A 21,843-nucleotide genomic window follows, 5' to 3' on the forward strand; every position below is an offset into this window, starting at 1 on the left:
ATTGGGCGTCATTAAGAAAGAAATTGAAAAGGAAATGGAAAAAACATCATTATGTTACAAATCTATGCTACATCCATGTCTTGACTACTGTCTAGAGTTCTGGACTCCCTCTCTCAGAAAGAATGTATTAGGTTAAGAAAAGTTGCACAGAAGGGAACAAAGATTAGCAGGGGTATAGAGCTGCTGCTGTACCAGAAGAAGGTTGGGGGTGGGTATGATAGGTTTATAAAATCATGAAGTAAATAGGGAATTTTTATTCACATCATCACAGAATACAAGAACCATGGGGTATCTGCTGAAATCAACAGGAAACAGGTGTAAAACAAACAAGAGGCAAGGCAATTTTTTTTACACAATGCATTCTGAATTTTTGAAACTCACTGCCACAAGGGGTTGTACAGGCAGATAGTATAACCAAGTTCAAAAAAAAGGAGTAGAGAAATTAATGGAGGACTAGTCCAGTAAGAGCTATTAAATAGCTATTCCTAAAGCAGTGATGGTAGATGATAGGGGATGGATCACACTAAACATGTACACACAGGGCACTTTTACATGTGGTCTGACACGGTCTAACAAGAACGCAGTGGAGCAGACTTGATTGAGTCTCCTGGAGCATTCAGAACAGAGTGCTCCACCATGCAGCAGCGTCTCGTGTGTTCAGTTTCCTCAGCTTGTTGAACAAGCTTTAGTTAAAGCACCCCCACTGCCATTTTGAAGTGCAGGATGCTGAATAAACAAGATGCTGTGGACATTTTAATTAGAGAGGACCCTGAGAGCAGCTCTAATTAAAACGCCCCACGCATATGTACAGACACCCATACTCTCCTTCTAAATTTCATAGATTTCATAGACATTAGGGCTGGAAGGAACCTCAGAAGATCGAGTCCAGCCCCCTGCCCAAAGGGCAGGAAGTCAGCTGGGGTCATAGGATCCCAGCAAGATAAGCATCCAATTTGCTCTTGAAGGTATTCAACATGGGTGCTTGAGCCACCTCCGATGGCAGCCTGTTCCAGACCATGGGGGCTTGGACAGTAAAGAAATTCTTCCTTATGTCCAGCCTGAAACGGTCTTGCAGTAGTTTATGACTGTTCGACCTCGTCATCCCTTGGGGCGCTCTGGTGAACAAACATTCCCCCAGATCCTGGTGGTCACCCCTGATAAAACTTATAGGTGACCATCAGATCACCCCTGAGCCTGTGCTTTTTCAGGCTAAAGAGCCCCATGGCTCTCAGCCTGCCATCCTAAGGTCTGTTTTCCTGACCTCTGATCATGCGCGTGGCTCTTCTCTGGACTTTCTCAAGCTTCTCCACATCCTTTTTGAATTGTGGAGCCCAAAACTGGACACAGTACTCCAGCTGTGGCTACACCAAGGCCAAGTACAAGGGGAGAATGACGTCCCGGGATTTGCTTGAGAAACATCTATGGATGCAAGCCAGCGTTTTGGTCACTTAAATCATATACTACTTGCTACTGTTGGTGATAGGATATTAGTTTAATCAGTGGTTTTCACCTGTGGCCCACAGGCTGTCTAACAAGTCCATGAAAAATGACTATGATCAATCAAACGTGAATACCCACACCTAAAATTCATAGGGGTCTAATATTTCCAGTCAACATTTTTTAGGGATCCACAAATGAAAAAAAGTTTGAAAACCACTGGGCTAAATGGATCTGACCCAGTACATAACTTCTTATGTAGAATGTAAGCAAAACATTTTGATAACTAGTTTTCCTTTGTGAAATTCGTAGGAGATATCAGCTGTCAACTTTTTTCAAAAGATAATGAAATCTTTCTTTGTGCTGTGAAATATCACCCTGGTTAAAATTAGCGTTTACGCATAAAACAAGCAACAATCAAGAGTGTTAGGAGCACTAAACAATACCTAAACTTTGAGCTTTTCACTTTCCCCTTTTTTAAATCAGCAATTCCCCAGACAAGTTATAGATAAGAGAGGCAGCCTTTGGGAGTCTTGAGCTATATTTGTACCTCCTTCTTGGCAAAGCAGCAGCCCCTCCCCCCACCTCAGTTTGCTTCCCATCTGCGCTGCTCAAGTGCGAAAGCAAGTGCCACTGGGGCATATACTTAGCACCCCTCTAAAACCATTTAATTTAATTGCTGGGCCTGGGAACAGCAGAACAGGAGTGAGTGGGCCAGATTTGTTTCTCACCTATGGTCCTGGGCTTGGTGGGCAGATGGTTCATATGTGACAATGATTTTCTTTTGAATCAGTTAAAAGCCTAACTCAGAAAGTGAAAAAGGAATTCTGTATTGGTTTATGAGACAAACCAATCCTCAGATGAAAAACCATGGAGATGTAAATGACTAACAAAGCAATTATGTATATGGTCCAATTCACCAAGGTACTTCAGCACATGCCTGACTTTAGCACACAGATAATTTTGTGGAAGTTAGCAGGGACTTCTTGTGTGCCTAAAATTAGGCATATACCAAAATACCTTTCTACAGTGAGGCTTACTTTTAATATTTCTGGAGAAGTTAAGCTTCTGTACCACTTAATTCCTGCAACTATTATCAGTAAACATTTTATATATTGTTCAAATTACATAAGATGACCATGGTACTTGTGTGACTAAATATACTCTGGGTTAAAAGTGCATGTCAAAGAGGATTGCATCAAAGCTAGCAAGTGACTTTGCTCAAAAGAGTTTGACCAAGTCAGAAGTGACCGGACATCTAATTAAGGCCGTATTAAGGGGTAAGGGGAAAAAGGCTGACCATCCATTTGGCCCTCACTGTTCCATGAATATTTCTATTAGGTGCAATAATATTAGCTTTGTGGTTCCTAGACATTCCTGCAATGAGATTTTTGAGAACAACTATATGCAATACATTTTCACTGCACTGAGCATTCCTTCATTGGAATGCTAGGTAATTTTAAGCCAGGTACAAATACTTCTGATCTTATTTGAACTCTCTAGATTTATGCTGTAAAAGTCATGTATATGCTAATTGACGGCTATATTTTAGAAAATAACCAAACAGTAAGCACTACAACCCTGTTAAATCATGAAAAATTTATTGTAGTTACATATACATGGAGTTAAAATATTCAGTCAATAGTGTTTTTGAACAAGCATTTCAGTTAAACAAGAACCTGTTAGTGTCAGTAGCTAAGCAGAAATTTAACCTACGGTTAGTGTTTTGTCTTTATTTGGTAACTCATTTCTAGTATGTATATACAGAATTTATTCTTGTTAGAATGCCAAGACATATTGCAACATTTACATTCCTCATATAAAATGATGTGTAATGTACATTTTCAGCTTGGTGCAGATATATAAATATGTACAAAATAAACATTATTGTAGTTAACATACTTAGACCGGGCTTTGTTTAGCAACACATCAAAAGCAGATGCACATAAAAATTAAGTCAAAATGATTTTAGACACATTTGTGACCATTAATTTGTTTATAAAATAGTACAGATGAAGGCCTATATTTTGAACCTTCTGTGGGCCTCCAAAAGTTCTATGTTTAATTAAAAACAAACAAAACCAAAAAGCACAAGATAATCAGATATAAGCTATGATCAGATGGTTTGCTAACATCCATCTTGATCACAAATGTAAAAAAATACACATTTGTTCAGAGCATAAAATATTGCACAAGAGCAGTTTCTTTTGAAGAAAATATTTCCCATGTTTATGAACTGCAAAATGGTTCTTAAGCATTGAAGAAATTAATATTTGCATTTTCTAAAACAAGGAACATTCAGTAATACTGTTAGAACTGTCATCCATCAACTTCCTCCCAGCCTACTTTATGGCAATGGTATGTCAGTAGTAAAGATTTGGCAAAGATAAAAGGCAGATATTAAAATGTGTATATACATAATGAGCCAGACAAACTCCAGTAGTAATAACCTAAATTCAACAGCCTGGCATTTCTGACCATTTATCCCTTAAAGATATGAAGTCTTAAATGCTAGTCACAGTGATGATCATACAGTGGTGGAGTAGGATTCCATTCTTTTCTGGTTCTTTTCCTTGGGAATAATTGTGTCTGCACTTCCAATACCCAGGACACCCTCTTCAGCATCACTGTCACTGCTGTCTACCACAGTTGCATCCAAAGCCATCTGACCAGTTCTGCGTAATTGAAAGTGGATCCCACTCCTCTGTATGGAGTTCGTTATAAAATCTTCATCAGAAGAATGAAATGACTCATCATCTCCTGTAAAATGGTTGACAATGTGAATCCCATCAAAAGTGGCTTGGTCTGAGAAGACTCTCTGGCCTTTTAGGCATTTGATCTGTTAAAAAACAGAGTTGATATTTAGTTACAGGTTCAGCAATAGGAATAACAACATGTTTGGGAATAAGTGGTTTTGACATTCTGACACTGAGTTTCTGAAATTGAATTCACGTTCAAAACCTAACATTTGAAGTACCAAAAATCTCTCACACAAAACTTTTGGCTTGTATCTAAACTTTTGGCTTGAGCAGTGTCTTTTGAGGGTCTATTATGGTTTTCTAAACTGCCTTATTCATTACCTGAGAGTCACTACTTTTATTTTCCTCTCATGTATTACCTCAGGTTGTTTTTCTACTTAGATGAGAAGTGGGTGGGAAAAACAAAAAAGTTTTTCAGAGAGGAATATGGCCAGTGTTTTATGGAAAAGTCAGTAAATGGCAGTCACAAGCAATATATTTACTTACACGCACCTTAAAATATTAAGCAGGTCACTCCCACTACCCAGCTCAACCTCCACTGAACAACAGCAGGAAAGTTTAGAACCTACCTTCTTGCTCCATATAGCAGAGCAGACTGTATTCTCAAAGAGAAATACTTTACAAAACAACAATGATTGTTGAAACAGGTGAAGTGTTCTCAATATTTTCATTTCAAATGCGCCACTGAAGTGATAAGCAAACTACTACAAGCACATTATCCATTTCAAAAGTAAAAACGAAACAAAGCCAAGCACGTCCAAATCTTAACTTAGCAAAAACTAATCTTAGCTATCAGAAGATGCTCTTGAGGTCAGTTCTTAGAATTTCATGTAGAACAGCTTAGCCACTGAATATGCAGTGTTTGACAGCTGCAGACAGTACCATGCTAAAAAACTCTGAAGATGCAGAAAGGGAGTAAAATTGCTCTGCAGACATATCCTGAGGCCTTGTAAACTTAGAACACCCTATAGGGAGATGCATCATGTTCTCCTTTGCAACACAAAGACCTTGAAAACAGTAATAGGACAAAAAAATCTTGAGATACTTTAGTAAGAAAAACATGAAATTGTGCTCAACACCCACAAATCCATTTTAGGTTTCAAGGTTCTTGGAATGATATTTACCTTTGTACATGGGCCCCACACCTAACTCTCAAGGTGAAAGCACCAGCAGAGCTAAGCAGAAGAATCTTTTCTACTTGTTTGCTGGGGGCCGGAGGGGTACCCATATAAGCCCCACAAGACCTTGCAAAGGATGGGAATGGGACTGAGCTGAGATTGATGATAATTCCAGTTGCTTGAATATCAAAAGCAAACTGTGTAAAGGGCATCATGCTACATGTCACTCCATAACCTGCAGAAGTAACTACACTGTGGGGGAGGGCTGTGCTGCACTACCTCAACCTCAGTTTGGAGGCAGGATTTTACCCTTTCAGTCTGTTACTTTTACATAGACTGTGATCGCTTGTAATGAAGGCCCTTGTTTTAGAGTGATGTAGCTGTGATAGTCCAGGAATTATGCGAGAGGCAAGCATTCTTTGATGGGTGATATGTTTTGTTGGACCAACTGCAGAGCTGGAATCAAGCTTTTGAATTCAAGACATTTTTCATCAGGTCTTCATCATTGCAAAAACAGGCATTCTGCCATATAAGTCATTTTAGCAAGGTATTCCTAACTGTAAATCAGATCAATAAAGTCTTAACTTATTTGTACTAGTGGCAAAATCCCTGAAATCCTATAATATGAACTGTCTAATCACCCACACACCTGTAACTAAGGTATTTCCAAAACTACAGAAGTTTTAATTTTTAAAAGAATCCTTAAAACATTCATTAATGAACACCACCAAAATGGATCACTGCAAACTAAATGCAACCTGACTGCATTCTTGGTATATAACAAGAAGCCACATGCTTATTCAGTTTGCATTGGTAGACTATCTGTGCTTCTTTCCAGTTGCCTTATAAGGTTCAAGTTCAAATGCCAGTTTAGGAAAGTCTGGGCAAGAGTCAAGAAGAAAACCTAGATTTTCCAGCTCCATCTTTACCACAAGAGCATTCTTCCATCTGAAGGAAAATGCTGGTCCTTCAGGGGCATCCCAGCTTAAGGAGAGCACTAGTTAGACCCTTTAGTTAGCATGGATGCCATAGCAGTGATCTGCCAGCAACATCCTCCTTTGTGAGGGAGGCCACCATTGGTTAAACCCCAATAGATCTTTCAAGTGTTGTGGCTGGTTTTCCTGCCCATAAAGGAAACTAACACTATTCGTCTTTTTTGATCTCACCCTCTTCCTCTACCCCCAAAGCCTTCCACCATATTTAAATAAGGCCTGATCGTTGCTTAATGAAGCAGTTCTGCAAGGGCTCTGTCCTAATCAGGCTTGGGAAATAAGGCAGACCCATAGTCTCTGAGAATTACAGGGAAAAAGCTCTTAACAGCTCAGTGCCACTGTGGTTTTGTTAACTCTTTAGGAGAACTGAAAATTTGGGTAAAGTTACAGTCACATAATAAAAATATTTAATCTCCATCATTGGCTGCTGGGGTGGCGCAGGCACTAACATATGTGGTTGACAGCCCAGAGATCACAAGTTTGAAGCCACAGCAGAAGTGCTCATGGCATGGCCCTATCAGATGAATCTGTAAATTCTGCCAAATATCTTGTCACAGAAGGAAAAGACTAGATCTTAGAAATATACCCTCTTACCTGATGCTGACTGCCTCTTCAAGACATGCATGAGGGAAAGAGAAATGTAGAGATTTTAGCAAATTCAAAGGTTTTGCATATTAAATGCAGCAAATGAAGCCCTAACAAGTTTCTAAGACCAACAGTATTTTTAAGAGGCCTCCTTTATATGTATATAAAATGAAGAGGAATAGATGTCTAAGTAGCGCTAGAAAAACCTGCCGAAAACATCAGCCAAAAAAATTAAGGCGACGCAATAAAAAGATGACTGTTCAGAAAAAAAACCCATTAAGATAAATGTATATTCTTAAATTACAAATCTAGATATTCTAATATTAGTAAGATTTTTGATAGAGGCTATACCATTAAAAAACATCTGACCTCTAAACAGTATTTTCTGTTTCCTTTAAACATTAAAGTAACTAATTCCTGTATTGAAATTATGGAGTTCTAAAATGGTCAGGAACTGTACGTCAAAGAGAGAAATAAAAATGTTTGCTAAGCAAGGTTTGTCTAGCAACAGTCAAACTGTTTACTATTAACCAAGCTCTACAGATTAAACTTCAGATCACTGCATGGGTAGTTTTCAGTTGAATAAAGCTGGGTCAGAACAGGAAAAGGAGTATTCATGTAGAACATCAACACTGATTTTAAATAATTTAACCTTAGAACAGGAACAGTCTGAAGCAATCTAAGTCTTTGTTCTTCTGTACCTTGGTAACATTTCCTGGTTATAAAGTCGTCATGATTAAAAAGAAAACTGAAACTTCACGCTAACCGTATCCAATTAAAGAAAATTATCATTAACATTTTTTTTTTTTTTTTTTAAACTATCTGCCTACATAACCCGATAGAAAGCTGCCATCCTTACATCTTCATGAAGCAAAACTATTAGCCAAAAAATTCTGGGAAGCAATTGAAAATATCAGTAAATTGAGCATAAGAGCTATTAAATTCTGTTTAAATTATGCACAGGTAAACTTTTTAATCTGAGAACATAAAACATATTAAAATTTCTTTCCTGAGAACCTGGAGATTGTCCATGGCACCTAATGGAATGTAAATTCCCTTCCTTACTGGATTCACAACACTTGGCATCTACCTAGTGATATTAAATAAAATACAGTTTAAGATGCTCATAACAACTTAGGCAGAGACAGATGGTTCCTCAGTTATTGAAAGGAAATACTGAAACAGTGCACATTCTTTTTAAAACTCTTGCCTATTTCTTTAATACATTTATTATTTTGGTAAGCATTTGGGTCAGAGGGAATCATGAGCAGTTGGCAAGGAAAATACACTTTTTAATTAAAAACTATTGTTGAAGTTCTCCTCAAAGGTGAGTTATAACACAAACATTTTCATCCTAAGAAACCTTTAACCTTTATCAACTCAGAACATTAATTTTCTCTTCCAGAAGTTTAGGCTAAGGGGTTGCTAGTGTTTCTTTTAAGATGTGAAGGTTACACTTCCACAGCAAGTCATTCACTGCAAAACCATCACAACTTGAATTCTGCTCCAGTAGACAACAGAAGCAAAATCTAATCCTTACAAACATCATCATTTACATTACACTACGTAAAGACTTTCTTGCTCAGAAACTATTTTTTAGATACACTTTAACAACATGTATAGATTTCCTTGCACTTTCCTGGAGACCTGATAAAGATTGTATCACAACAGGTTGAAATGCAAGCTGTAATTTTCCTAGCTGTTTGCTGAGGGTTGAGCAGGCATAGAGCAAGAAAAACAGTGAAGATCTGACATTTATAATAAAAAGCAGAAAAGACAGACCTTTGTGGGAAACCCCAATACATGGCTGTAAGAAGTACAAAACCATTCTTTACCCAAATAAGAACCTTCCTCCCTCACCCCATTGAACTTTACATGTATTATAACCTGCAGCTTTAGTATTTTTTGTTTCCTGGCATATGCGTGGGCTCTAGCAATGGGCTGCCTATAGCAGTCACTATTTAGAACAGTTCTGTAGGTTTTTTAGCAGGGCAGATTGCAGTATAGGGTGTAAGATTCTAAGTAATCATGTTATTTAATTAAGAGTAGAGTCTCTAAGAGTGGTTAATAAAGCAAAGCAGGCAAAAGTAGAAGCTGCAGCTTTGACAATCTGAAACATGGGTATTATAGATTAAAGACACAGGAAATGCCTTGATCGGGCACACAAACACTGTGCAGCAGCACACTCTCAAAACTTCTGTTTTTAAGTTTTGTTTTCTTTGGTTAGCCATGAGTAGTCTAGCATTCAATACTTTTTATAAAAACTAAGGTATAAATGACCTGTGGTATGCATTTCAGCATTGAACTGCATTTACTTGTTTTCAACTTTGTTCCCAGAAGGTGATTCAGGCAGTTCTATCTAGTAAAAAAGAAGTTTTTTGGCTCCACCTGTACTGATATTTCTTTAAATAACATGGCAAAAACATCTGAACATCAGTCCAGCTCAACTGTTTGGCTGGTCAGCATAGCCAAAGCCAAGTCATGTCTGAGCCATATTTAAAGATTACACTGAGGCCCAAGTTGGTACATTTGGGTATTTAATTGGGTCCACCATGCTTGAAATGGGAACACAGCAACATCTACAATGGAGACACATTCAGTGACATGCATTTCTAAAAACAGTTTGAATATTTATTTTAACAGATACAAAGTAAATGGAACTGTTTAAATTAATAACCCCTGCTCTTGTACCAGTGGGAAGTACAGGCAGCTACAGAAGCCATATTTGCCTTCCAGTAAGATAACGTATTCTAGCTTAGGATTTGATAGTACCTTCAAGCACCTTCTACATAAATACCAGTTTGGCAATACTAATTCCTGGAGTAGGGGGGTTGATTTGGTGGATTTTTTTGGACAAAGAATGAAAGGACAGATAGAAAAGTGTTGGTATTGTATTTTCATTATGGGTGAAAGTTCTCGAAGAGAAAGACATTTCCTAATGGTGCTTTCCCATAGGATTTGTCCCATAAGTAGATCCCTTGGAGTGAGTTTTTCCCTAGTGCTCTCATTTTACACTAAATTTTGTAAATCGGCATTGGCTCAGCAGTTCACAGACTGAATTTCAGTTTTCAGTATAGCAGAGGCTTGATCCAATAATTAGTTTTGACAATTAAACGCAACCTCAGACAGGCAATAGAAGCTGTCCAGAACCCAGTACAACACCTGAACATGGATTAGATGCTATCAGAGCCCAAACCATGGAGACAGTAGATGGCTGTGTTTGTATTATGTAGTACCCATGCATCATTCCCAACTTCATATCAACATGACTAGCTTTCTTTAAAAAAATTGCCAAGATTTTCTGGATTTGATAATATTAGTTTAGCTGTAAACAGTGGGAGTGAAAAGGGCAACAGTGATGATGCAACTATAACATGGATGAATTGTGAAGATAAAGAATTAACGTCTTAGAATCCATGTTTGTCAATATGATAACCATTGCTAACTGCTAAAGGATGAGATCCAAGAACACTTCTCTTTTCTAAACTATTAACAGTTTGAAACTCATGTAAAATGGGTAATGGTCTGGCATACATATACATACATACATACATAGATACATACATACATGTATATATACACACACTAATCCAAAATGAACTTTGATGACCGTATCACTAGACAGAGTTCAAACCATAGCAATGTGTCACAAATGAGCAGCAAAACAGTAACAATAAGTTTCCAAGACTGAGTCATTTCAGGCTTATTTTTATAGCACATATTTAGTACATCTGGCCTTTGCATTTTATATTCTCAGATTCTGTAAGACAGATTCAGTCTCAGTAACAATGTTTTACAGTGGGTCTAAAAATGCTAGCAAATGTAAATTAAAATTATGCCAAATATATGTAGATGTTATACATTATGAGCTCATCCCCAGTTGTCCAGTTCTGCATTTCAGATTGCTCTGCATTTGGTTTTACATTTCTGAATAGGAGGTTTGGGTTTTTTTTTTTTTTGTAGAAAGTGGTTTTACAGCTTTATCAGTTTAAGGGCTGAAGAGCCAAAAGGAAACAAGATGCTAAATGTATGTTGCATATCAGCTTTACCAAAGACTAGGCTGCTGTATTGTAAACGTGACAAAGATTAAAACTAGTGACAAATGTTCAGACCAGAAGGTTTCCAGTGAATCAGAACAGGAAACCAATAAAGCGATCAATGGGAGGTCATGACTTCTTGATCACTGCAGTATATATAAATGGTTGAAAACTTCGTTTTTGATCTACTGCCATGTAATTGTATTAAACTTTAAGATCCTATAGCAAATTTGTGATGGAGGAAAATACCTTAATAAGAAGCTGAAACAATTTACAAAAGAAACATGTATTAGAAAATTACAAACAAGATCAATCTAGGAACAGTTTTTAAGATCTGATGAATTCATTTGGATAAAATAAAACATTATTTAAAAAAATGTTTTAAAACTGATCTAGCCTTGGGAAGGTGCTATAAATACCTAGTTGGTAGGCAGAAAGAAAGTTCCCAGAAACTCTTCATACTAGAGGTTCTAATGAAAGTGTTTATTTGGAGTGAGGAAATGGCAACAAAAGTATTTTAAAACAGCATTATGATCCCACTGAAAGCACTGCAATTGTCCAAGAATTGTCTTCAGGGAGCTACCTCAACATCTCCCTTTTTTTCTCCCCAGAGTAGGTACCTATAAATAAAAAAAATGACTGAAACCTCAAGCATTAATCAGAGGGTACTGGTTAGTACAGACACTGAAAATGTACCTGTTATAGGCAATGGATGCCGTAGTTACAGGAAGCGATCACTTCACTTTTTTACTGTGTCCTTTTAAAACAAGAGTTGGCACAGCATTTTTAAGCAGAGTGGGAAACAGTTTTTTTGTTTCCTATCCCAGGAAAGAATTATGTCCGTCATGATTGCACCAGTATAACCAGGGCCAGTCGAAGGATTTTAGGAGACAATGAGAGGAACTGTCAATCTTCCTTCATGTAGGAGTACTGTGTATTATCAGCTGGTCTGCAGTCTCCTCCTCCCCCCACCCCCCAGCTCACTGCTGAAGTAGAGCCCAGCTGGGAACCTGTGCACAGCTGTTAATATCCGAAATATGGTTTGCAAAGTACAACTGCTCAATTTAGCTAAGGGTACTAAGTTTCCAGTCACTGGGAAGCTGTGGTGAATTTTCAATCCCTAATTACCACCTCAACCCCTGAGAGAGTGGAAAACACTTTAAACATCACATATACACAGACGGAGGAAGTCCTATGGAAAGATTAGGCAATTTGACAAAGCCCTGAGAAGAGCCACACTTAACACAGGATTCACTCGTACTCAGTTCACCATACCACATTGCTTCAATGCTGCTGAGTTGCTCCTACCTGTGGACAAAGCTCACACTTGTTACTCATAGGGGATAACAACTGTAAGCAGCAAATTAGAAAAGATTTTACAGGCCTTCAGAGAAGCAACAGCTCAAGTCAAACTGCTCCCCACCTGAACCACTGGGCCTCTTGCAAAAATCAAATGACTGGGGGCCATGGTTTCTAGGGCTGTGTGAAGCTTTGATCCCTGATTCGATTCGGCAGAGATTAGGCCCGATTCGGTGGCCAAATTTCCAAATCCAAATTGAATCAGAGGACCCTTTTATCTCTCCAAATCAAACTGGAACCCTCCAAAATTGAATCGGAGAGATTCAGAAGGATTTGACGATTCAGACATAGACATAGCTTTAAACGTTTTTTCTCTGGGTAGCAGGCGGCTCTAGCTACTAGGTGGCTCCGTGGCGCAATGGATAGCGCACTGGATTTCTAGAGGGTGAAAGGATTCAAAGGTTCCGGGTTTAAGTCCCAGCGTTAAGTCCAGGTTTAAGTCTTCAGATTCAGATTTGGCCGAATTGAATCATGGACAGTGATGCGAATCAACTAATCGAATACTGTCCCCAATTCAGGCCGAATCTGAATCCAAATTAAATAGGGCCCACTTTGCACACCCCTAATTGTTTCTATGGACAAAAGGCTCATCTGGCATTTCTGTAGGACTAGAAGACATGATTTGTGGTATTCAAAAAGGCATTAACTAATTTTAAGCTAATTAACAATTCACAGATTGTAGTGGTTTATATCTTGTTAAGATTTGAAGGCCCTTTTTGCATTTGTTATTGGAAAGAAATCTGTGTTCTTTGCATTTATCCATCTCAGTTCTATATACAAGGAGACAAGGCAGGAAAGCTATTGACTCAAATCCCAGGTAGGCTTAGGCCTCAATATCCTTACTATACAGATGGTATTCCTTCACTATTTCCATCATACTGAGAAGATGAAGGAACTGAACCCTACCATAACCACTGCTCATTCTTCAGCAGTGAAGCCAGTGATGGAATACGAGCAGCAGTTCAGAAGAAGGAGAGATTTGAAATCTGTATGTTTTGCCTTTCAGCTACAGGGAGGGGAACTGCAGGCCAGCTTATAGCTTTATTAAATCACTATTTGGAGCTTTCAAGAATCTTTAAGGACACCAGTCCAAAAAAGGAGCAGCAAAGAGTTCATTCTTGATGTGTAATAAATCCAAAAAGTTACTTCTGTATTTATAAAGCAGCTGATAAAGCAATACAAGGCAAATTCTTTCCTTCTTCTAAATGCAAGTATAAAAATTTCACTCAAATTGGCTATGGATAAGGCTGCTTAGATGCTCAATTAAAGGACACTTTAAAACTTCAGTATTTGTACTGTGCATAACAAAAAACCTAAACTTGCAGACTGTTAGCCTGAGTAAAACAGAGCAAACTCAAACTATAGTATAATTTAAATTTGACAACATGTGTGTTAAGAACATTTAACTAATACTGTAAATAAAATGCCACTGGCTGTGCACATACAAAAATATGTAATGAAAACTTTCCGTTAGGTTCTGTCTGACAGTAAGATTAAGTAGTAACAGTGGAGCAGCTTCTGGAAGCACACCCTGCTACTGTCTATACCTCCCTGTTTAATGGCTAAAAAGATTTTGGTATTGCTAGTTGTTAAAAGCCATAACAAGAAACATTAAAGAAAGACTACTTATGAAAAGCAACATTTTCCAAGAATGAGAGTTACAAAGAAGTGAAACTCACTTGTTAGCTACAGCATCCATATATCCAATTCATTTTACTGGAGTTGTACACAGAACATACAGCTTTAGAAAAGTAATGAAGAAACTCATGTTAAAATGAACAAGATCATTTTTGAAGCACTCTGCAAGCCAAAAAGGGTTTATCCTATTCTAGTGCATTCAGTCAGAATTCCTCAAGGTGCTTATTTACTCATTCAGTAGACAGGTTCTTGACAAATTGGTCAGTATTTACCCCATTCGATTCTTTTGGTTCTGAATTACATAGGCGGTGCTGCCGTTCCTTTTCTGTGTGTCCATATCACACCTTCTGTTACTGGAAAAAAATGCTGTATGCAGAAGAATTTAGATGCTGACTTGCCAAGACATATGAATAATGTATATGAATAATGTATGGGTACAATAAGGACTGGTTCACTCCCTTTCCAGACAGCCAAATTCTGCAGCTTTGCAGCTGTGGATTGCACCTTCATTTCACTTAAAAATGGGCCTTTCTAAAGACAGCCAACATTTTCATTTGATTTACTATTATATGCAACTGGACATTACTGACAGTGAATTATTAGTAATATTAGAAATAATATATAGGAAACTGACACTATCAGTCTTTTTTGATCTCACTCTCCCGCCCTGTGCCCGAAGCCTTCTACCACATTGAAATAAGGCCTGACAGTTGCTTAATGATACCAAGTAAATTCTCACCTTACCTGTGAGAGGTAGCTAGATATGTTAGCCTGAAGTCAGGCAGAAGGCAGGGTAGAGATGCACTTACAAACTAACTAAATCAGAAAGCTGGTGCATCTCTAAATTGTTGGTCTATAACAGGGGTCAGCAACGTTTTTGTGCCGAGTGCCAAAAACCCCTGCAACCTGGACTTGGAAGATGTTGGTGTGCCAAGGCAAATAGCAGGGAAACGATGAGGGGCCCAATTTTTGTTGTGGCAGCGTAGCCCTGCCATGCTCCTTGAGGTACACATGCAGCTACTGCTGGCCATGGAGCTGGGCCAGGGCTCCAGACACTGGTGCTCCGGTTGTAGCCTCCTTGCAGTATCTGGCTCAGGTTCCAGGCACTTGCTGCCTGCCATGGAGCATGGGCTGCTCATAGCAGGGCTTGCAACCTCCCTGCCACCTGCTGCAAGCAACCTGGGCTCTATGGCCAGTGGCAGCTGCCTGGAGCCTAGGCTGGCTGTAGTGTGCTAAGGAAAATGGCCTTACATGCCATGCTTTAGCACACATGCCAGGGGTTGCCCACCACTGGTCTATAAGGTGCATCTCTACTCTGCCTTCCATCTCCTGTGTGTGTCATTTTCACTGAGGTAAATAGGATTTCAATATGGTGTTTCAGGCTGTCTGCAAACTCAGGATGACCATATTGCATACATTTACACTGCTCATATTTCTTCATCTAGAAAGAACAAAAAAACAAACAAACCTTTTCTGTAAAGAAAACCTAGGCTCTAGAGCACAGATTGACAACTTACTGCCTATGGACTGGATGTGGTCAGTGGAGTGCTTGGATTTGGCTTGCAGTGGCATAGGAGGAGGTGGTCGAAATCAGCTGCACACAGCTCAGTCAGGTACATCCCCTCCTCTCCACCCACATTGTCCCAGTGATCCCCTCTACAGACTTACAAGGTTAAGTCAAAGTAATATGGTCAGTTAGTGAAATCAAGTATTCTAAGGAAGGCAATTTTATTAACGCAGGAAGCTAAGTTAGAATTAATGACATGTTTTTACTTTTTTTTTTTTTTTTTTTTTTTTAGTTACAATGAGGTGTTAAGCGCCATAGTATCTTTCACCCTTGTAACTATCTTTATTAATATCTAATCTGTGTAACATCAACGACACATCAAAATACAGGATACAATCACCAAAGAATAAACTTTTTAAATGTGTAAAGTATATTTAACTATGCTGGGTAGACAAAACTGCTACATTAGATTGGATGCTTGCAAACCACATGACCTCACGAATGCTATCTTATCACATCACAGGTTCCTCAGACTGACCACAACCACTTAAATCAGACTACCAGCATAAAGGCTCTGCATCTTTGACACGTACTACTAAAGGAACTACGTTTTTAGCTGTCCAGTAGCTTTGCAAGAGCTTTGCTTGTGGGGAGGGCAAATCTGATGGTCTCTTGTCCAACTGTGCTTGCAAGATATGGTACAAGAAAAAGCACATGATTTATTGCACTATAAACTTCAACCACAAGTGAAATGCTTACGCTTTGTAAATCTGAGGGCTAACATATTTCCTTTCAAGTGACAGCATTTGTTATCAAGCAGAAAAACATTTAAACACAGCCACTTATTTTGAAAGCATTTCTGTTAAGTAAGCAAAAATTAAAAGTAAAACAGTGAACAAACTATATTTAGGTGACTAATGTAAATCAATCTTTTACTCAATTCTGTTTAGATATATTACTTAGAATCCTATGAGTTAACAGAATAAATTTAACTAGTTGAACAATTTTAGTTTTATAATAATGTGTGCAATTTAAAATTGATTGAAAAATTCTTCCATGAAAGCATGAACCTGACCAGTATTACTGCAAGTTAAGAGGGGCTGATAATGACAGCCAAAGTGAGAACACTGCAACCAACAAGTGATATACATAGAAGACTGACGCAGCAAACACCTAGTGTACATATCCCACAGTACTCGCATAAAATGAGCATAAATCCTATACAGCACAAAGGCAAATAGTACACCCCAAACCACCATTTATGCTTCCTAAAACTTCAATAGAAAGGGAGAACTAATCAACAAGAGACCACACAGGCTGCAAATAATTTTTTAGCTGTATGTAGATCACGGAGAAAACATTTGGGTGCTATCTTTTTAGAACTGCTATTCTCTCCATGTTTGTTGTGATACAAATTACTCGGGTGGGGTTTTGTTCCAAAGATACCCAAATACAATTGATAAACCCAATCCCATCCCAACTTCAGATGCCAGCAGTGTCTGCTCTATCTAAAGAAAAGGAAATAGATGGCAAACGTGGTATGGATGGGGATCTTATTTACAATATGTTGGAGTTGCTAGATTCCACTTCTCGAAACAAAAATTATACTAAATTTCACAAACAATGCAATAAATAGCCTTAAAGAAATCTAAGGAAAAGTGGCTACACCTATGTAGTGTAGAGTTGCCCATGTTAGCTAACCTGGGTACCAGTAGCAGTGTAGATGTTGTAGCATACAACTTAGTACAGACTAATTTATCCTTTTTCTTGACATGGTCAACAGGTGTTTCAGATAAGAGATTATTGATTCTAACAAACAATCAGTTATTCTGTAATGAAGCCTATGCATTAAAACTGGGAATATTACTTTCCTCTTAGTGAGCTACTGTACTTATGTCTGTCTTGTACACATATTGGCATAAACATAATGGTCATGGAGGAACAGTGGTCAAGGATTTAAAACAGAAGTCTAACTAGGCAATCACATACATATTTAGGTGCCCAAGCAAAGCTCAGTTTTCCAAGAGATCTATGAACCCACCAGCCACCCTGGCCTCAAAAGCTTAAAATTATCTTAACATTTTCCTTTCATAAGGCTATTTGACACTTATAACATTGGGTTATATTTTTAATGAGAAGGTAGATACCTCTTACTCCCACTATTATTTACTTAGATTCATAAAGTTTAAGGCTAGAAAGGTCCATCTGGTCTTCTGTGTATCACAGGTCATTACATTTTACTGATTTATCCCTGTGCTGAGCCCATAGGCCACATTCAGATGAGCATGGAAGTGTGTTATGAGGTGCTGCAGACCCATCTGCAGCGCCACACACTGTATGTGCAGGTGTTCCCCTGCACCTTAAAGAAGTGGGCCAGTGCACATGACAGCAGCTTATGTCACTCAAAACTGAAGCCTGGCCTGCCAGAACCAGGCTCTGATTGCCAGCCAGGCAGGCTCCCAGCTGCAGGAGTGCTGTGGCTGCAGCTCCAAGGCCCCAAGGTAAGTTTGCTGGGGCCATCACAGTTGCTGGCCCCAGCCTCCCCTGCCCCACATGGGGTAACCTGCCACATGCCAGGCATTCCTTGGGGACAAGCAGTAGCAGCACAAGGTGTGCTGCTGCTTGTCCTCAGGGAAACAAACATTTATGGCTCATGTGGATGCAGCCATAGAGTTTATCCTTTACATTGACCTTTGCAGTTTAATTTCCTTTGTTGTTTCTTTGGCCATCTGTCTAGGTTTTCACAATTTGTCCTCTTATCCATAGCTTTAGCTACATCCTAGATTACTCCTCTGGTCATGTCTTATGCATTATTTATCCCCAGAGTAATTACTTAAAGCCTCTCGACTTTTATTTACAAACAGAATCTTTTAAAAGCATGGTATTCAATCTCAAACTTTTATGTCTGTTTTCATTAAGCCAATCTTAAAATGTTAGCTGAACAGGAACATGATCTAAACAAAAGATAATACCTATATCAGAATCTGTCATTGGCTGCATTAGGTTCTTAGAACATAGCATCAGATCAATTCTATGATATATCATATGCAAGTGGGAGTGGAAAGAGTAATGAACTGAGTGGCCACTAGTTATTTGAAAGAAACAAGTTTCTTATGTGTTGAAAATAGGAAATAGCTCATTGTTTTTTACTATTTTTATCTACTTTATCTACACAAATATTTAGAATACAGTTAACTTCCCTCTAAATAAATTTCACCAAAACGTTTTCTAAGATAGCACTGAAATGTTTTAGGGTAATGTTCCTATTATCCATCTTATTACCCTTTTCTATGATACTCTACATAAATACTGCCAAGATCATAGGCTTGATCCCTGTATGGGACACAACACCTTTCTTGCCTCAAGCAGGGGGTTAGACTAGAAGACCTCTTGACGTCCCTTATGCCCTACTTCTCTATGGTTTCTAAAATACAGATTGCTAGAAAGTACACATCTTTAATAATTTGGAACAGAATGGAACCCATGCACTGGGATTTCCATTTTCATTAGAACATAGGAAACACGTTCAAGACTCAAGAACTAAAAAGCCAGCTTCCATCCTTATTTCTTTTCTAATATTTTGGGATCTTCCAATTTGTAAAAGTATAACATTAAAGTACTCCTTGAATGAAAATAATCTATTTTGGGCCTTGATAGCTTGTACTAATGCTGCAATAGTGAACAAAGCAAGGAGCTAAGCAGTAAACCATACATTCTAAAGACAATCACTGTGGTCATGTCGTTTGCAATAGTTAGAACAAATCTGAAAATAGGAATAAAAGGGCACGAAGAAAAAAAGGCAGCACAATTCAGAACCATTTACCTTGCTTCAACTGACATTCCTTATAAATTAAGTGATGTTTGTTAAACTTTGCTGTTAGCTCAATTGAGTTCTTCATTTATTCATCATTTATGTTCCCTCGAGTGCCAAGGTATGTAGGACAGAAAACACCAGAAGCTTCTAAAGTATCTTGGTCCTTCCAATTTTAAGATAAAGGCATTTATAAACATGCAACTACCCTGAACTCCTAGAAAACACATGAGGAGCTACAGAGTCTTCCAAACAAAAAAAAAAAAAAATCACTCTTAACTTCGGAACTGAAAGATTCAAAATTCCCCCCAAAAAACTACTGTTATCAATAATACTTAAGTGGACAGCAACAGCTATTTATGTAGACTAAAGATGTTAAGTGATTTCTGTCTGCAAGAAAACACAATCTACATTTAAATTATTTTATTGGGGAAGTAAACCCTTAAAAATTCTAAGTAACCAAGGACTATTTTTACAAAAGATGCAAGAACTCTTTTGTATAAATTTCACTGTTAGACTGTTCTCCAGTTGGAGGTCTAGAAGTTGCTCTTAACTACCAGCCTAGAGAAATACTTTGTTTAAAAAATTAAATCTTTAAACAGATTTTTCAACAGTCATGCTCACCGTCCTCAGTGATAATGTATAAAATTGCTAGCTGCCATGACTGAAATCCTGGAGTCAGAAACTTAAGCTTCAAAGGCGGACTGAGAGTCTCTTGTTTATCCCGTTACATCTTGTAAATTAAAATTTGTATCATATATACATAAAAACGGTGCGACTGCAGACAAGAGCTTCAGAGTAGTGTCTTAAGAGCAAGAACTCATTGTCTGGTGTTTGATAGAATCATCAGCTGTTACATTTCTTGAACTTGGGGTTTTAATAAAACAGATCCTTATATAACTACAGTGACAATTTACTTGCAACTCTTTCAAAAAGAGCTGCTACTCCAGGAGTGGGCAAAATGTGGCCCAGGGGCTGGATGTGGTCCACCAGGCCATTCTATCTGGCCCGCGGGGCCCCTAAAAAGTTTAGAAAATGAATATTAATCTCCCCTGGGCTGCCTGTCACGTGGCCCTTGATGGCTTGCCAAAACTCAATAAGCGGCCCTCTGCCCAGAATAACTGCCTGCCCCTGTCTACTCAAACATGCAGCACAATCCTATTATTCTTACCATGTATCCTTCTAAATCTATGCATTTTTGCATAACGTTCCAAAATACTATGAAAGCGAACTACACAATGCAGGCCAGGGAAGGCCAACCTGCACCACGTACAGCACAAGTAGCTTTTGTTTGTAGCACATGGCAGATTGAAGAAGGGAGAGGCAGCATAGTGACAAATAGGGCAGGGAGCAGAAAACAGCAGCAGATTGGGCAGGGAGCAGAAAGCTTATCAGCCAATCAGGCAGTGAAAGGGGATCAGAGTGGCACTTGGGGAGGGTGCAGGGCTAAATCTGTGGCATGCCTGCCAGAAAGGTCCCCTCACTGATATGGGCCAACCCCTGTATTGGGAAAGGCACTGAACTTCTGGCACCCTTTGATGTAATACAACTTATTATCCCCACAAAGCCAGCTGGTAGATAGACTATTAAACCTTCTCAGGAGGGTACTTGCTCTTAGAGGATTGGGGACAGCCCTCCACTATATGCCTTAACAAGGTAAGGCAGAGTCTAATCTGTGGGCATGAAAACTGCAGAGAGAATAAACTGACACATTTGAGATGCTGCACAAATATAAATGAATAGTATAAAAATGCAATTAGGTAAATAAAATGTTAAGTGTTTTCTACTGAGTGAATGATTGCTCTGTTTTTCCATTTAATTAAAAATGATGCGTCACAAACAGCTGAAAATATTACCAAAAAATGTATATTAAAAACAATTTTACACGCACAACACATTAAAATTAATTCAGCCCTAAATCACAAAATCTGAGACTAAAAACCACTATTCTTAAATTTGCTTCGGTCTCCAAAGGTATCTTGTGGTCTTTGTGGGTAAGCATGTCAATTCTAATCTTTTGTTTCACTCCTGTAATCTAGGTGGCATAAGCCTTGCAACATACAGCAGGAAGTGCAGACAGCTGCTGTGTAATACGTACAAAACGACTAAATGTACAAAGAGCAGTGCATAAAACTGAACCAAAATGTAGGCAGTTTATAAATAATTTAAATCCACTCAGTGTGAATAAAAAGTGCAAAGAGGCAGTAAAAAACCAGATTCCATGAAATTGCTACTGTAGTTTGAGTATGTGATTATACATTAGGCTGGATAGTTTCAATTTCTAAGATACCTAGTTTGCCTGTAATGCAGCTTTACTCAGTTCAAGCCCAACCATTCCATGCATCTTTTTAATAGATTACCTTTTACTAAAGATGTCAGGAAGTTATCAGGATATCTACTTGAAGGTAAAAAACATGTGGCAAAAGTTGCATTCACACTGTATGCTTAGAATCATGGTCCCCAGTAAATTTATTGCCACTCAGGCTAAGCACAGACATCTGGGGAGTTGGGGGGAAGTTAAACCTGTTCAAAATGGCAGCCTATCAGGTAAGTCAGGATGGGGGGCTAGCAGAGCAGCTGGGGGGGCAAGCAAGCTGGGG

General features: G+C 38.5%; 1 protein-coding gene across 2 annotated transcripts in view; it reads right to left on the reverse strand.

The window, feature by feature from the left end:
- Positions 1 to 3,016: 3,016 nt before the first annotated feature.
- EVI5 (ecotropic viral integration site 5) overlaps positions 3,017 to 21,843 on the reverse strand; it is a 221,754-nt gene continuing 202,927 nt past the window's right edge. For both annotated transcript variants that reach the window (XM_019501612.1, XM_019501611.1), the window contains one exon: positions 3,017 to 4,276. In XM_019501612.1, coding sequence (XP_019357157.1) covers positions 3,965 to 4,276 — 312 coding nt within the window. In that variant the 3' untranslated portion in view covers positions 3,017 to 3,964. The remainder of the gene's footprint in view (positions 4,277 to 21,843) is intronic.

Source organism: Gavialis gangeticus, unplaced genomic scaffold (assembly GCF_001723915.1).
Source record: "Gavialis gangeticus isolate Ggan-Ray unplaced genomic scaffold, GavGan_comp1, whole genome shotgun sequence".
NCBI lineage: Eukaryota > Metazoa > Chordata > Crocodylia > Gavialidae > Gavialis > Gavialis gangeticus.